Here is a 17,694-nt window from a genome sequence, read left to right as displayed (position 1 = left end):
TGATACTATAGTAAATGGGATTGTTTTGTTTTCTTAATTTCCTTTTTTTTTTCTTTTTTTTAGACAGGGTCTTACTCTGTTGCCTAGCTTGGAGTGCAGTGATACAATCTTGGCTCACTGCAACCTCTGCCTCCCAGGTTCAAGCGATTCTCCTGTTTCAGACTCCCGAGTAGCTGGGACTGCAAACACATGCCACCACGCCCTGCTAATTTTTGTATTTTTAGTAGAGATGGGATTTCACCATGTTGGCCAGGCTGATCTTGAACTCCTGACCTCAGGTGATCCACCTGCCTCGGCCTCTCAAAATGCTGGGATTACAGGCATGAGCCACCATGCCTGGCCTTAATTTCCTTTTTGGATTGGTCATTGTTAGTACATAGAAATGCAACTGATTTTTCAAAAAAACTTAGGGAGCTATATGGTATTTCCTGTGTGGATGTAACATAATTTATTTAACCAGTCTTCTATTAAGGAGCATCTGGTTTGTTTCTAATATATATAAATATATGTATATATATATATATAGAGAGAGAGAGAGAGAGAGACAGTGTCTTACTATGTTTCTAATATATATATATATATATATATATATTTACTTATAGAGACTGTGTCTTACTGTGTTACCCAGGATGGTCTTGAACTCCTGGGGTCAAGCAATCCTCCCACCTCAGCCTCCCAAAGTGCTGGGAATATAGGGGTGAGCCCCCATGGCTGGCTTGCTTTTTTTTTTTTTTTTTTTTTTTTTTTTTTCCAGCGATAGAGTCTCACTATGTTGCTCAGGATGGCCTTGAACTTCTGGGCTTAAGCCATCCTCCTACCTCAGCCTCCTGAGTAGTTGGAACTACAGGCACACACCACCATGCCCAGCTATCCAGTGTTTTGATGTTACAAATGATGCTGCAGTGAATAATCTTGTGTACATCTCATTTTGCCCCTGTAAAGTGTATCTGTTGGATAAATTCCTAGAAGTTAAATTGCTGGGTTAAATAATATATGTATTTTAAAATTTCATAAATATTGCTCAAGAATTATGATTCTGACATAAAATAGGGGTTTCGAAGCTATTTGTTTGTTTGCTTATTTATTTATTTATTTATTTTCAGATGGAGTCTCACTCCATTGCCCAGGCTGGAGTGCAGTGGCATAATCTCAAGTCACTGCAACCTCTGTCTCCTGGGCTCAAGCGATGCTCCCTCCTCAGCCTCCCAAGTAGCTGGGATTACAGGCACACACCACCACACCCGGCTACTTTTTTTGTATGTGTATTTTTGGTAGAGACAGGCTTTCACCATGTTGGCCAGGCTGGTCTTCAACTCCTGAGCTCAAGTGATCCACTCACTTTGGCCTCCCAAAGTGCTGGGATTACAGGCTTGAGCCACCGAGCCCAGCCAAAGCAGTTTATTAAAAATTATGGAGTAACTATTTTCTCAGCTGATTTGCTCTCTTTCAGGTACTTTACCTCTTATTCCTTCCAAAACAAATAAGCACATTCACAAGTTACACATTTATGGTCAAGAGTCAGAGAAAGGTCTAGGTTGCTTTCTGTGGCAATTTGAAGAAAAATGTGAAGATGTGTACCAGTAAACTTCTAAAATAGTTGATGGGAACCCGTTGATAATCATCACTGAAAGCGATACACCTATATGTAATGTATATCAGTAAAACTTTGTCGGCCATCCTTTACTAACAAAGGAATTCTTTTTCTTTGTTTGTTTGTTTGTTTTTTTTTTTTTTTTTTGAGATGGAGAGATGGAGTCTCGCTCTTGTTGCCCAGGCTGGAGTGCAGTGGTGCAATCTCGGTTCACTGCAACCTCCACCTCCTGGGTTCAACCAATTCTCCTGCCTCAGCCTCCCCAGTAGCTGGGATTATAGGTGCCCACCACCACATCCGGCTAATTTTTCATATTTTTAGTAGAGATGGGGTTTTGCCATGTTGGCCAGGCTGGTCTTGAACTCCTGACCTCAGGTGATCCACCTGCCTCGGCCTCCCAAAGTGCTGGGATTACAGGCATGAGCCACTGCGCCCGGCCTCTTTTTCTTTTTTTTTAAGTAAAAAAAAAATTTTTTTTAGAGAGGAGGCCTCACTATTTTTCCCAGTTTGGTCTTGAACTACTGAGTTTAACCCATCTTCCCTTTTTGGCCTTCCAAAGTTAAGAGATTACAGGCATGAGCCACCATGTCCGGCTCAGGAATTCTCTTACGCTTCACAAATATAGTGAGTTGTTATTCACAATGTATTCACAAGTTGTTATTCACAACAATATTCACAAATGTTGTTCATTTTTAAAATGTTGTGATTATTGCTGGGCATGGTGGCTCATGCCTGTAATTCAAGCACTTTGGGAGGTTATGGTGGGAGGATAGTTTGAGCTCTGGACTTTCAGACATGAGCCTGGGCAACATCGAGACCTACTCTCTAAAAAAATAAAACAAAAAGATAAAATTAGCTGGGGTATGGTGGCTTAGGCCTGCAGTTGTAGCTACTTGGGAGGCTGAGGTGGGAGGATCGCTTGAGCCTGGGAGGTCGAGGCTGCAGTGACCCATGATCACGCCATTATGCTCCAGCCTGGGAGACCAAGTGAGGCCCTGTCTCAAAGCAAAATTAAAATTTTAAAAATTTGTGATTGCTTGGCATGGTGGCTCATGGCTGTAATCCCAGCACTTTTGGAGGCCAAGGTGGGTGGATTACCTGAGGTCAGGAGTTCAAGACCAGCTTGGCTAACATGGTGAAACCCCGTCTCTACTAAAAATATGAAAATTAGTCAGTCGTGGTGGTGGGTGCCTGTAATCCCAGCTACTCGGGAGGCTGAGGCAGGAAAATCGCTTGAACCTGGGAGGTAGTTGTTGCAGTGAGCCGAGATCATGCCACTGCACTCCAGCCTGCAGCCTGGGCTACAAGAGCGAGACTCCATCTCAAACAAAACAAAACAAAACAAAAACAAATTGTGATTATAGTTTTATTATTAAGTTTATTTTGTAAGACTTGTCATTTAAAGCTGTTTAGTGTTAAGAAGTCTCGTCAGCAACAGCTAGTTTCTACCTTAATAATTTCAATACATTTAAAAATAATGTGAGGCAGGAGAATAGGGTTTGGAGGCAGGGAACCTAAGGCTGATTAAAGTTGACTTCCTAGAACTAAATCAAAAGGAAAACCCCAACTTTCCACACCTAAGTAACAAAAAGACTACTCCCTTTGAAAATCCTCTTCCTTTTCCGCTTGGCAGACGGAAAACTGAAAGTATCTCTGATTGGTTACAGAAAGCAGATGTTTGCATAGCAGTGTAACTTTGTAACTTCACTTTAGCCTCTGATTGGTTGCTGTCCACAACCAATTAGATGCTTGCATAGGGTGTGACCCTTGTAACTTCACTTTAGCCTCTGATTGCGGGCCACTACTTCATTTACATAGGGTGTACACCAAGTAACCAATGGGAAACCTCTAGAGGGTATTTAAATCCCAGAAAATTCTGTAATGGGGGTCCTGAGCCCCTGTGCTCTGGCAGCTCGTGCAGTGTTGTGGAGTGTACTTTCATTTTCAACGTATCTCTGCTTTTGTTGCTTCATTCTTTCCTTGCTTTGTTTGTGCATTTTGTCCAATTCCTTGTTCAAAACGCCAAGAACCTGCTAACATGTTGACTATTTACTATTTTTCTCATAGTGAAGTCAGTTGGACAGCAAGCACATTTCTGTGCTGCCTTGTGATGGAGTACATCATTCAAATTCACTGCATTTACCAAGGAGAAAAAAATGACTCCTGTAAATTGTATGTTGAAATGATATTTAATGTGTACAAGACAAAATCAGTATAGCAGGTACAGAGGTCTGGTTTCTATAATTGCCAACTGAACTCCAACATTTGAAAGATATAATTGCAATGTGTACAGGCGTCTGTTGATTAAAAAGTTGCCTGAGGCCAGGAGCGGTGGCTCACCCCTGTAATTCCAGCACTTTGGGAGGTCGAGGTTGGAGGATGGCTTGAGCTCAGATGTTTGAGACCAGCCTGGGCAACAGACAGACCTCATCTATACCAATACATAAATACATAATTAGCTGGGCTTGAGGGCGCGCGCCTGCAGTCCCAGCGACTTGAGAGGCTGAGGTGGGAGGATTGCTTGAGCCTAGGAGGTCGAGGAGGCAGTGAACTGCGTCACGCCACTGCACTCCGGCCTGGGTGACAGAGCTAGACCCCGTCTCAGAAAAAAAAAAAAAAGTTGCCTGAGTCTATCAGATTTTCAAAGTGTTTCATTCAAAAAAGGCTCACCTCTTGCTATCCCAGTAGAAAGCAGCAACCCTGTCACCTAACCCCGACAGGAGCTCTTGCATATTTCAAGAAAAATAAATAGAATGAACTAAAGCATGCATGGCAGAAAAATTTGGAAATAAATTTCGAAGCGATTAGATTTTAGAGAACTTGTTTGTGATTAGCAGAGATTACCAGAGTAAAATCAAATTATAGATCATAAAAGCTGGAAAGGCATTTAGAGATCATCCAGCCAAGCTTCCTCTGTAATGAGAAGGAAGCAGATCTAAATTGATTGGTTTGTGAGCTAGACATCACATCAAATTGGGGAAATGGCCCGTGTGTGTGTGTGTGCGTGTGTGTGTGTGTGTTCTAAGAGACACTTTATACAATATGGAAAGAATTTTATGCAGCGTTCAAGTTGGTCTTATGTCATCTGCACACATATACATATATATAAGTACATTATACACATATACATTTGCGAGCATGTTGGTGTGCCAAATATTATGTATAAAACATTTAGGAAAGCAAAGAACTTGATGATAGCCTAGCATATAGGAAAGAAAATACTTACATAGGATGGCCATACAGATTAGTGGTTAAGAGTGTCTGGTGAATCTCGGCTCCACTACTGTGGGACTTCGTGTCTTGGTTTCCTCATCTGGAAAATGTAGGTTTGTCTACCTCAGAGAGTGTAAAGATTAAATGAGATAACCCGGATAAAGGATTAGTGTAGTGCCGAGCATATAGTAAACTCTCAATAAATGTAAGTTGCTGTTATTGCTTCGTTAATATGTCCAAGAAAAAAGAGGTTGGACCAAAAGAGCATTTTCAAAATAAAGTCAAAATATGTCACTAGCACTTTCAGGTCAATTGGGACTAAATTGGACCCCCTGCGAAAAGGTGGAGGGGATCAAATGACGTCGACCGCCTTAGCAACAGGCCCCCAAAGAAGGTGAATTTCCGAAGCCAATAAGACTCTGTGCTTTGGAGGAGGTAGCCAATGGCTGACGGAAAGAGAAAGAGGGAGGACGCGCCAATTCTCCTGCCTGAGCCTCGGCCCAACAAAATGGCGGCGGCAGCGGTGTCGCTTTGTTTTCGCGGCTCCTGCGGCGGTGGCAGTGGTAGCGGCCTTTGAGCTGTGGGGAGGTTCCAGCAGCAGCTACAGTGACGATTAAGACTCCAGCGCATTTCTATCGTAACCGGGCGCGGGGGAGCGCAGATCGGCGCCCAGCAATCGCAGAAGCCGACAAGGCGTTCAAGCGAAAACATGACCGCTGAGCCCATGAGGTAAAACGCAACCCCGTCTCATGGGCCCCAGCGGTCTGGGCCCAGGCACCGTCTGAGTCGGGTGTTTGGGAAGGCGTTCGCTTGGTGGGTTAGGCCTGTGTGTTGCTTAGCCGAAAGAGGCATCGTTTTCTCTTTAGGTGAGAAGGGTTTCGGGGTATCGGCGCAAGGCTCCGACGGGGGTGGGGGTGGGGATAGGGGTGGGGGGAGGTGGGGGGGGCGCGGCCTTAGGGTATGGGGCGCTTCTTGCAATCTCCCCTAAATGGTGACGCTTGGTCGGGCTCCTCTGTTTATTCTTTGGTGCCTGTGGGATTGAGACCTCGAAGTCGGAGGCGGTCTTTGGTATCCCGGTCATTTTTCCTAATCTTTGGGCCTAGAAACTGCGTGGGGAAGAAGCGGGGGGAGGGTGAGAAGAGGGGGAGGGGTGGGCGGGCGCGAGGATGTGAGATCCCAGGACGACTTAGAGGCGTTTAGGTTGCTGGAGATGGGAAGCACCCGGGCCCTGCGGGATTTTTTTTCTGCAGCCCCAGGAGACAAGCCTTTTTTTGATTGGGTTGTGGTGCAGTTCCAGGTATTTAGGTATCTTTTCTACTCCATATCCTGAAGGGTATCCTTGGGTTTATTTCTAGGCGAGGGGAGACTTAACACAGGGTTTTGCTTCCAGAGGACCATAGTATACTACTTTTTGTTAAGTCCAGCCTTAGTGGGACCTCAAATGTTTCCCCACTTTCTGGGCAAATTTCGAGGAGTAATTAGGCCCTATCTTTATTTACTTATTTATTCCATGAAGGATGAAGGGCAGGTTAACGTGGGCTGATGCGAAGTAAGATTTATTGCAAGGGAAAATGCCTGGCAGGCCTCCTCTTAACCAATCAAGCACGTTTATTAGGTTGAAGCTGTTTTTCTGTGTGCTTCTAATTTGCCTCTTGACGGGTCTCAAAATTTGGGTAGTCAATATGAAATGTATACACTTTAACCCAGGTGGCTGGCTGGCGTTTCAGTTTGACATTTGAATTTTCATCCCACGATGTGAATTAAGTAATTTTTTTACTCGGAGATGCATCCTTGGCGTCCAGTGGCAAAATAAAATTACAAGGAGTATGGGTCAGAATTGCATTTCAAGTTGGCGAAATGTGCCTTTGAGTAACTCTTAGATTGGCATATGTTTTTAGAGCACTTTAGCTAGAATGTAGAATTGGGCAATGAGCCTATGATACCTATGTCTGTTTTTCTGTATGAACAAGCAGTAGATTATAGTTTCTTTACCTTGGGGAAAGATATGCTTCAGTTCTTAGATTATAGATCTCTAGTTGTGTACACGATTGTGGCCTTGGTTTCTGAATCTGTCAGTAGGCTCAAATACTACAAATCTTTATCTGTGGGGTGTTAGGCACGTGAGTGGTACCCAGTATAACTTGTTGGCCTGTAATTACCAGGCACTCATGTTCATATGCATGGATGGTGTACCTTACAGTTAAATTATGACCTCTAGATTTTACTAAGTTTCACAAAGTCTACATTTGAAACTATAGTTTGAAGTCGGATCTTCTCAGTTTCTTTAGAATGAACAAATTACATATATAGAATTTCTGAATAGAATAATTTTACACAAGGGTCAGTTTTTCTTACTAGTCTTGGATTTTTGTAGATCTTGATAAGAGTAATAATCATAACTAAGTTGAGTGCTTATTGTCGTTCTTTATAATCTTGATGAATTCTCAAACCTATGGGGTAAGTACTTGGTTTTGCCCATTTTACCTATGAGGAGGAAACTGAGACATAGATCAAGAACTTGATCGAAGTTACACAGCTTGTAATTGGTGGAGCTGGAATTGAACCCCATCTTGACTTCACAGCTTATGTTCTTAACCACAAGGCGTTAATGCCCCCTTCAGCTGCCAGGTCTAACCTGATTATGACCATTTAAATTTAGCCCAAGTGTTACAATGAAAGAAGTTCATATTACCTACTCTCATTTGTTGTAGGTCTATGATTTTGTAGCTGTTTATAATGTTACATCTTTTATGTCCAGATATACTATGTAGTGAGATTACTGAAATATTTAATGCTAGGAGAGTCTTAAGCTACATGAAAAACCTCTAGTAAAGAACTGCATATATGAATGTAGGGAATTAATTAAAAAGTGTGACACTCCCTGATGATTTACTATGAAAGAGCTCCAAGTAGGTGTTCAGAACTGTCTCAGGCTGAAGTGTCATCGATCTCCTAAACCATAATCATGGTTAAAGGAGAATCTGACAGGTAATGCTTGAGTTGAACCCACAGTACCAAATCCCTCTTGAGTCTTTTCTAATGTGAGGCAGAAATAATATGAGCATTATTGGTAATATTATTTTACACAGTAGTTCCAGATTTTCTCTTTATCAGATCTTTTGTCAAGCACTTAAAAAGCAGGAACAAAGACTAGTTCTAATTTTTACTTGTGTTTATAAAAAAAAGTAATATTCTAGGATTCTGTGGTGGAAAAATGGCCAAAAGACAAGAGGGAGGAAAATAAACCGATGACCTGGCTAAAACATACACTGACTAATCAGTGGCTCAGTCTTCAAAGGTTTTGTTGTTTTTAAAGGATTTTTTTGGTTGTTTGTATTGTTTGAAATAAGATTGACTTGCTTCTGGCGTTATAAAAGATAAGGTGTTTTATAATCACCAGGCCCTCAATGTAGTACTTGGGTACCTGGGTGTCACTGCTGATTATTTTTTAATTTTTAAATTTATTTTTTTGAGACAGAGTCTCACTTTGTTGCCCAGGCTGGAGTGAAGGGGTGTGATCTTGGCTTACTGCAGCCTCCGCCTCCCAGGTTCAAGTGATTCTCATGCCTCAGCCTCCCAAGTAACTGGGATTAACAGGTGTGTGCCACCACGCCCGGCTAGTTTTTGTATTTTCTGTAGAGATGGAGTTTCAGCATGTTGGCCAGGCTGGTCCTGAACTCCTGGACTCAAGTGATCTACCTGCCTTGGCCTCCCAAAGTGCTGGGATTACAGGTGTGAGCCACCGCGCCTGGCTCTCTGCTGGTTATTCAGGGCCCAAGGGCTCTTCAGTTATCAGGTGATGTATGCTGCTAGGACTGGGACCTTCCCTTCAGGGCAGCAGATTCCCTTCTGGCCCAGGATGTGTCTACAATTGTCATCCTGGAGCTAGGGCCTGGAATGGAGGCCTCATGACTGATGAACTTTAATTTCTTTTTTTTTTTTTTTTTTTTCTTTTGAGATGGAGTCTCACTCTGTTGCCCAGGCTGGAGTGCAGTGGCACCATCTTGGCTCACTACAACCTCTGCCTCTTGGGTTCAAGCGATTCTCCTGCCTCAGCCTCCCAAGTAGCTGGGATTACAGGCACATGCCACCATGCCTGGCCAATTTTTGTATTTTTAGTAGAGACGGGGTTTCCCCATGTTGGCCAGGCTGGTCTCAAACTCCTGACCTCAGGTGATCTGCCCGCCTCTGCCTCCTGAAGTGCTGGGATTACAGGCGTGAGCCACTGCGCTTGGCCTTAATTTATTTGCATATAAAGATTTCAGTATTGGGAGATTTGGTGAAATTTGTCATTCTAATCCTTATGGCAATTGATTACTTGAAAAGCTGACAGCTATATTACCTTGTTATTGGTCTTAAATATAAAAAGGCAGAAGTTGTCTAAATTGAGAGATTTTGAATGTCTTACAAAGTATCTATTAAGGTGGTAGTTAACAAGCAGTTACATTGTAACCTAATTGTTGAAAAGTGTTATCTGTGAAATACTTGCATTTCCCCTATGAAAAGCATGAAACCAGGCCCTTGGAGGGGGAGGAGATGCAAATTTTATAAAGGTTTTTAAAAAGCATTTAAATATCAATTGCTTGGTTATGTAATGGGTTGGGGTGAAAAGAAAGACATTTGTGACCTTAATTTTTATCAGGCCCGGTTTTATTATTGGCCACCCTTGGTGTAGTTGGCCTTGAGCTTTCAGTTATATATTGCATTTCTAGAGATAAGATAAATATAGTACTTAAAATAATGTTTCTTTTAAGTATTGATGTAGGTGTGTGAAATAATTGTTTCATAAGTAATTGTATGTGTCTTTTTCACTTTTGGGGTCTGAATAAACTTATGGGTTGGGTAATAGGATACAGGCAATTCTTGAATTTACATGAAGTGCTTTCCCCCAGACCGTGAATGTTCTTTTGGATATCAGAAACTATTTAAATAGTTGAAGCCAGTGAAAACTGATGCATAGATCTTCCTTTAGAAATGTTGAATATAACAGGGCAGTGAAAGGAGGATCTAAGCAGTCTATCTCTAATTTTATCCTAATGCTTGTCTTATGATCAGCTTGGAAGCTGACATGCAAGATGTTTAACTTCTGTTTTTCCATCTGTAAAATGAGAGTAAATATCAATATTTATCAATAATAGATATCGATAAAGTCTAAAGGTATTCTGAAGGAGGTAACATGTTTATAACAATGGTTCTTAAAAGACAAACTAAAGCTCTGGGGTCCTAGTTCTTTTTTTTTTTTTTTTGAGACAGAGTCTCGCTATGTTACCCAGGCTGGAGTGCAGTGGCACGATCTCGGGTCACTGCAGGCTTCGCCCTCTGGGTTCACGCCGTTCTCCTGCCTCAGCCTCTCGAGTAGCTGGGACTACAGGCGTCCGCCACCATGTGCGGCTAATTGTTTGTATTTTTAGTAGAGACGGGGTTTCACCGTGTTGGCCAGGATGGTCTCGATCTCCTGACCTCGTGATTTCCACCCGCCTCGGCCTCCCAAAGTGCTAGGATTACAGGTGTGAGCCACTGCGCCCGGCTGTTAATTTTTAAGAGTGAAAAGAAGTGCTGCGACTAAATGGTTTGAGAACTGCTTGTATAGAGGAATGAACACTGAACTGTGAGCCAAGCCTTGGTTTTTTAGTTATAGCTCTGTTGCTTAACTGATTGTATGACTGTGGACAAATCATTTATCCGTTCCAGTCTTCTGCTTTGTCATTTGCAGAACGAACAAGACTAGATGGTCTGTAGCATTAATTTTTTTTTGGGACAAGGTCTTGCTGTCACCCAGGCTGTAGTGCAGTGACACTGAACATGGCTCACTGCAGCCTTGACCTCCTGGCTCAAGCAATCCTCCTGCTTCAGCCTCCTATGTAGCTGGGACCACAGGTGTGTCATCATGCCCCGCTAATTTTTTCATTTTTTTGTAGAAACAGTGGTGTCACTTTGTTGCCCAGTCTGGTCTTGAACTCCTGGACTTAAGTGATTCTCCTGCCTTGGCCTCCCAAAGTGCTGGGATTACAAGTGTAAACCACCATACCCTGCCTAAAGTTATTTTTTTAAAAATTCTGCTTATAGGCCAGGTGCAGTGGCTCACGCCTGTAATCCCAGCATTTTGGGAGGCCGAGGCAGGTGGATCATGAGGTCAGGAGTTCAAGACCAGCCTGGCCAAGATGGTGAAACCCCATCTCTACTAAAAATACAAAAAAAAAAAAAAAAAAAAAAAATCAGCTGGGTGTGGTGGCAGGCACCTGTAAAAAAATCAGCTGGGTGTGGTGGCAGGCACCTGTAATCCCAGCTACTAGGGAGGCTGAGACAGAGAATTGCTTGAACCCAGGAGGCGGAGGTTGCATTGAGCTGAGATTGCGCCACTGCAGCCTGAGCAATAGGGTGAGAGTCTGTCTCAAAAACAAAAACAAAAACAAAAAATTCTGCTTATATGAGTGTTTATCATTTTCTTATCTGCCTTTTGTGGGTTAGGGAGAAGGGTAGTGGTGAGATAAAGTTTCTTTATTCAATGTATTTATATCTTTTTGCCTTAAAACTTACATGGTTAGGTTACAGGTGTTTTGTTGCTGATACTTGTCATAGTATCATGTATACCTGGTTGTATAAACATTTATTGGAAAGGAAAAAACATTTTTGTTGGAAAGTTTGGTAATTATTGTGGCTTAAGATATGTTCTATTTTGAAAGATTGCTATATCCAGTATATTTCTGCCCTTTTATGATTGAAGATGTACGTCTGAAAATACCTATGTTAGTTCTAGCCAGTTGTTCTTTTTGCCCTGGGAAGTCTTTGAATTTTGCACTGTAGCTACTATTTTCAGATCCTGTCTCTGAAACTTTGTCTCTCAGTTTTAGCTTGAAGTAGCCATTTCCGGTATCTGTAGTCCAGCACTCTTGTTAACTGTCCCATACAATATTTGTTAAGAAATTATTGTTCTGGCAGTAGTATTCACATGTATATATCCTGCACTCCATATTTTGGGGGATTGCTTTATTAGTTGATCAAATACTTAAGTATCAATTTGGGGCCAGGCATGGCACTGTACTAGGGTTATGCCAAAGGTAATAAAATTCCTGCCATCTTAAGGCATTCTTAGTCAAGTGAGGGAGATTGGTAAGTAAATGAGCAATTAGAAAGCAGTGCTAATATGGAAATACATTGATTGCGCTAGGGATCAGAAATGAAAGAAACCCTAAATTGGGGGATGTCTAGGAAAGTTTTGCAAAGGAGATGTTAACTGTATTGAGTCTTGAATGAGTTAGCAGTTAAGGGTTTGACTGTGAGAGGGCAGTCCAGAAAGAGCTATTAGTATGGTTAAAGATTAGTCTTATTTTCCATACATCAGAGGAAATAAGACATGTACACGATTAGTTTTGGCGCAAGATATAAAGTGATAAATGCTGCATGAAGTAAAAACTAAGTTGTTTTGTGAGTTCAAAGTAGAAAGACATTTCTGGTGGGGACCAAGGAAAGCTTTATAGAGAGAGAGAATTTGAGCCGGGCGCCATGGCTCACACCTGTAATCCCAGCACTTTGGGAGGCCGAGGTGGGTGGATCACGAGGTCAGGAGATCGAGACCATCCTGGCTAACATGGTGAAACCCCGTCTCTACTAAAAATACAAAAAAAAAAAAAAAAAAAAAAAAAAATCCGGGCATGGTGGTGAGCGCTTGTAGTCCTAGCTGCTCGGGAAGTTGAGGCAGGAGAACTTCGTGAACCTGGGAGGCGGAGCTTGCAGTGAGCCGAGATCGTGCCACTGCACTCTAGTCTGGGCAACAGAGCGAGACTCCGTTTCAAAAAAAAAAAAAGAGAGAATTTGAATCTAGTCCTTGGAATATAGGTACAGTTTTGACAAAGGAGACTGTGGGAGAATTCCAGATGTGAGGAGTAGCAGCTTGAGCAAAAGAATGTTGTGTATATTAGCATTTTCTATTTGGAAGAAGGTCAACATAGAATTTTAAACTTAATTTCTGGACAAATACTGTATGACTATTGTGCCTTTTTTTTTTTTTTTTGAGATGTAGTCTCGCTCTGTCACCCAGGCTGGAGTGCAGTGGCACAATCTTGGCTCACTGCAACCTCCGCTTCCCGGGTTCAAGCGATTCTCCTGCCTCAGCTTCCCGAGTAGCTTGGACTACAGGCGTGTGCCACCACGCCTAGCTAATTTTTGTATTTTTAGTAGAGATGGGGTTTCACTGTGTTGGCCAGGATGGTCTTGATCTCCTGACCTCGTGATCCGCCCACCTCGGCCTCCCAAAGTGCTGGGATTACAGGTGTGAGCCACCGCGCCCTGCCTATTGTGCTTTTTTTTTTTTTAAGAGACAGGGACTTACTCTGTCGCCCAGCCTGGAGTGCAGTGGGGTGATCATAGCTCATAGCTTACTGCATCCTAGAACTCCCAGACTCAAGTGATCCTCCCACCTGAGCCTCCTGAGTAGCTGGGACCACAGGCATGTGCCACTATGCCCAGCTACTATTGTGCATTTTGTATGGTAGCTTTTGTGGCTTGATGATCTTGTAAAAGGTACATGTGCCTTTGTGAATGGGCCTGACAATTTTAGTTCAGAATTGTCAAAAGTATTACCTACTTTTTTTTTTTTTTTTTTGAGACAGAGTCTCACTCTGTCACCCGGGCTCAGTGGCACCATCTCAGCTCACTGCAACCTCCACCTCCTGGGTTCAAGCGATTCTTCTGCCTCAGCCTCCAAGTAGCTGGGACTACAGGTGTGAGCCACCATGCCCAACTAATTTTTGTATTTTTAGTAGAGACGGGGTGTCACCATATTGGCCAGGCTGGTCTCAAACTCCTAGACCTCGTGATCCGCCCACCTCGGCCTCCCAAAATGCTGGGATTACAGGCATGAGCCACCGTGCCTGGCCAGTATTACCTACTTTTAAATAAGATTGTGTAGGATTTAATGCACAGATTTTGAATGACTATGATAAAAATGCATCCTTAGTTGTCTTCATTTTGCTCATTTGAAGTGCTCAGTTGACTTTTGGGTGGGTAACGTTTGACTTATAAAATCTAAAATAAAAAATTATTTCTGAGTAATACTGTATTTGTTATTTTGCTTATTTGGATTATATTAGTTATTTCTTGGTTTATTTGACAGCATTCCAGATTTAGTTTTGCTATAATGCTTGTTTTGAAAATGTGGATTTTTTCCAAAAGGGTTGATATTTCAGGGAACAATTTGAAGCATACGACAAAATTTGCATTTGCTTATGGGGATTTTGTCTGCAGGGTCAGGGATCAGCAAACTGTGGCCTACCAACCAGTGGCCTGTTTTTTGTAAATAAAGTTATTTTTTTTTGTTTTTGATCTTTGTTTTGTTTTGTTTTGTTGAGACGGAGTCTTGCTCTGTCGCCCAGGCTGGAGTGTGGTGGTGTGATGTCTGCTCACTGCAACTTCCGCCTCTCGGGTTCAAGCGATTCTCGTGCCTCAGCCTCATGAGTAGGTGGGATTTCAGGCATTCGCCACCACGCCTGGCTCATTTTTGTATTTTTTTTTTTTTTTTTTTTAGTAGAGACAGGGTTTTACCACGTTGGCCTGGCTGGTCTTGAACTCCTGACCTCAGGTGATCCGCCTGCCTTGGCCTTCCAAAGTGCAGGGATTATAGATGTGAGCCATGTAAATAAAGTTCTATTGGAATACACCTATGTCCATTTATTTACATTGTCTGTGGCTGCTTTTGCACTGTAGTTGCAGAGTTGAATAGCTGCAGCAGAGACCTAGTAGCCCACAAAGCCTAAAATGTTTACTGTCTGGCCCTGTATTGAAAGAGTTTGCTGATTATTGTGCTAGATTATTGTGCAGGATACTACACCCCTCTAAAAAGAGCTGCACAGAAATACATGCATATAGGTGCACACACGTCAGACATCTGCCAGCTACCTCATTTCACCACTTGGGTTATAAACCACACACATTTACATCTGTTGTACAATTTTCAATCCGATTTCAGATAACCTTCCTTCTACCACTTCACAATAATTAATGAGCTGCAACCCTTTTGATGCCCACTTCACAAGCAAACTTCAGGTCTTTTTCAAAGTAAAGTGCCATATATATTGTTATATTTGAGCATTTATTAATTATTTAACGTGTCAAACTGTGCTACCATTTTTCTTTGGTTTCTTTGTTTTAAAAAAGTGTCACGGATGAAATTTTTGAATGTTGTGCTTCTAACCTCATTTTTCCTATGAGTTCTATGGTGTTAATTGCACAATTTTACATAGTTTGGTGGTTTTTAGGAATCCATATGTTACATTATTGAGGAACTGACTGTAATTATCATCCTGCAAAAAGTACTAATTCATTCATCAAACATTTCTGGGGTGGTGTGAATATTAAGTGAGTTAAATGGGCATAAAGCACTTATGTCTTTATTATTACTCAAATATTAGTTATTACTGATTACTATTACCATGTGTCAGGAACTGTAATAAGTAGTGCATTGATGAACAAGACAGATAAGGGACCTGTCTCCATGAAGCTTACATTGTATTTTTTAAAATCTATTAATATACATTTTGGCTAGTAACCCAGCCCTTGTCCCACAGAAAAGTTTTGCTGTTACACAAAAGAATATTTTAAGATCCATCCACAAGTCAAAGACATTTCACTTAAAACAGCTTTCTCAGCAGTGTCTCATTCATTGATAGGGTATAATATTTTATTGAATTATTGTTTTTGATTGGGTGCAGTGGCTCACGCCTGTAATCCCACCACTTTGGGTGGCCAAGGCAGGTGGATCTCCTGAGGTCAGGAGTTCAAGACCAGCCTGGCTAACATGGTGAAACCCCGTCTCTACTAAAAATACAAAAATTAGCCAGGTGTTGTGGCGCATGCCTGTAATCCCAGCTACTCAGGAGGCTGAGGCAGAATTGCTTGAACCCGGGAGGCAGAGGTTGGAGTAAGATGAGATGTCACCACTGCACTCTGGCCTGGGTGACAGAACGAGACTCCGTTTCAAAAAAAAAAAAAAAATAAATAAATAAAGAATTATTGTTTTTAATTTTTGTTTTTTTCTGAGATAGGCTGTTACTCTGTCACTCAGTCTGGAGTGCATTGGTGCGGTCATGGCTCACTGCAGCCTCCGCCTCTCTGGTTGCAGGTGATACTCCCACCTCAGCCTCCCGAATATCTGGGACTATAGGTGCATGCCACCATGCTGAGTTAATTTTTGTATTTTTTTGTGGAGATGAGTTTTTGCCATGTTGCCCAGGCTGGTATCAAACTCCTGGACTCAAGCTGTCTGCCCTCTTTGGCCTCCCAAAGTGCTGGGATTACAGGCGTGAGCCACCAAACCTGGCCACGTGATTGTTTTTTTTATAACTGTAACCTCATGAGGTGAATCCGATCTATCTTTAGGGAGATAAACAGTAATTATCTCTTCCTTTTTTTACTGTATAAAAGGTTACAAAATATAATTTCAGACTTGTAGAAAATTTGTAAAAATAGCACAAAGATTCTCAGATATGCTTCATCCAGATGCAGCAAGGGGGTGACATTTTACCATGTTTACTTTATCATCCTCTATTATTATTTTTCTGAATTGTTTCAGAGTAAGTTGCAGACATGATGTCCCTTTACTCCTAAATACTTTAATACATATTTCTCGAAACCAGGAATATTCTCTTACATGATCCCAGTATAGTTAGCAAAATTAAAAATTAGCATTAAGGCTGAGTGTGGCCTCCCACACCTGTTATCCCAGCACTTTGGGAGGCTGAGGCGGGAGGATTGTTTGAGGCCAGGAGTTCAAGACCAGTCTTCCCAACATAGTGAGACCTAAATTAGCCGGTGTGGAGCATGCCTGGAGTCCCAGCTACTCAGGAAGCTAGAGGCAGGAGGATCACTTGAGCCCAGAAGTTCCAGGCTGCCTTGAACTATGATCGTGCCACTGCAGTCTAGTGTGAATGACAGAGTGAGACCCTCATCTCTTAAAATAAAAGAGAGATTAGCATTGATACAGTATCATTTTTTTTTTTTTTTGAGACAGAGTCTCACACTGTCTCCCAGGCTGGAGTGCGCTGGCGTGATCTTGGCTCACTGCAAGCTCCGCCTGCTGGGTTCACGCCATTCTCCTGCCTCAGCCTCCCGAGTAGCTGGGACTACAGGTGCCCGCCATCACGCCCGGCTAATTTTTTGTATTTTTAGTCAAGACGGGTTTTCACCGTGTTAGCCAGGATGGTCTTGATCTCCTGACCTCATGATCCGCCTGCCTCGGCCTCCCAAAGTGCTGGGATTACAGGCGTGAGCCACTGCGCCCGGCCGATACAATACCATTTTTAATCTACAGACCGTATTCACGTTTTACCAATTGCTTCATGACATCCTTCATGATGAAAGTCAAAAAGTTCTTGTTTTCTGATCTACCATCTAATTCTAGAACACTCATTATATTTCATTGTCATCTGGAACAGCTCACCTTGCCATTTTTTTTTTTTTTTGAGACAATTTCGCTCTTGTTGCCCAGGCTGGAGTGCAATGGCATAGTCTTGGCTCACTGCAACCTCCATCTCCCAGGTTCAAGTGATTCTCCTACCTCAGCCACCCGAGTAGCTGGGACTACAGACATGCCCTACCACGCACGGCTAATTTTGTATTTTTAGTAGAGATGGGGTTTCACCACATTGGTCAGGCTGGTCTTGAACTCCTGACCTCAGGTGATCTGCCCGCCTCGGACTCCCAAAGTGCTGGGATTACAGATGTGAGCCACTGCGCCCGGCCTCTTCTCTATTTTTAAAAGAACACAGGCCAGTTGATTTGAATTTGTCTGATGTGTCCCTTTGATTATATATTTTGGTAGGAATACTATGAAGTGATGTTTTATCCTTCACAGCACATTTTATCAGGAGGAGCATAATGCCTTTGCTTTTACTATG

At 42.4% G+C, this 17,694-nt stretch overlaps 1 protein-coding gene across 10 annotated transcripts in view; it reads left to right on the top strand.

The window, feature by feature from the left end:
- The first annotated feature begins 5,218 nt into the window (after window positions 1-5,218).
- Window positions 5,219-17,694, top strand: part of ATRX (ATRX chromatin remodeler) — a 284,010-nt gene continuing 271,534 nt past the window's right edge. For 5 of the 10 annotated variants that reach the window (XM_054470846.2, XM_054470840.2, XM_054470839.2 and 2 more), the window contains exon 1: window positions 5,242-5,533. In XM_054470846.2, the coding sequence (XP_054326821.1) occupies window positions 5,514-5,533 (20 nt within the window). In that variant the 5' untranslated portion in view covers window positions 5,242-5,513. Of the gene's footprint in view, window positions 5,534-17,694 lie in introns of all 10 variants that reach the window. The other 5 variants (XM_054470837.2, XM_054470836.2, XM_054470841.2 and 2 more) reach the window with 4 other exon arrangements.

Source organism: Pongo pygmaeus, chromosome X (assembly GCF_028885625.2).
Source record: "Pongo pygmaeus isolate AG05252 chromosome X, NHGRI_mPonPyg2-v2.0_pri, whole genome shotgun sequence".
Classification (NCBI taxonomy): Eukaryota; Metazoa; Chordata; class Mammalia; order Primates; family Hominidae; genus Pongo; species Pongo pygmaeus.
The sequence above is the reverse complement of the archived record's forward strand: the minus strand, read 5'-3'. Positions and strand labels throughout refer to the sequence as shown.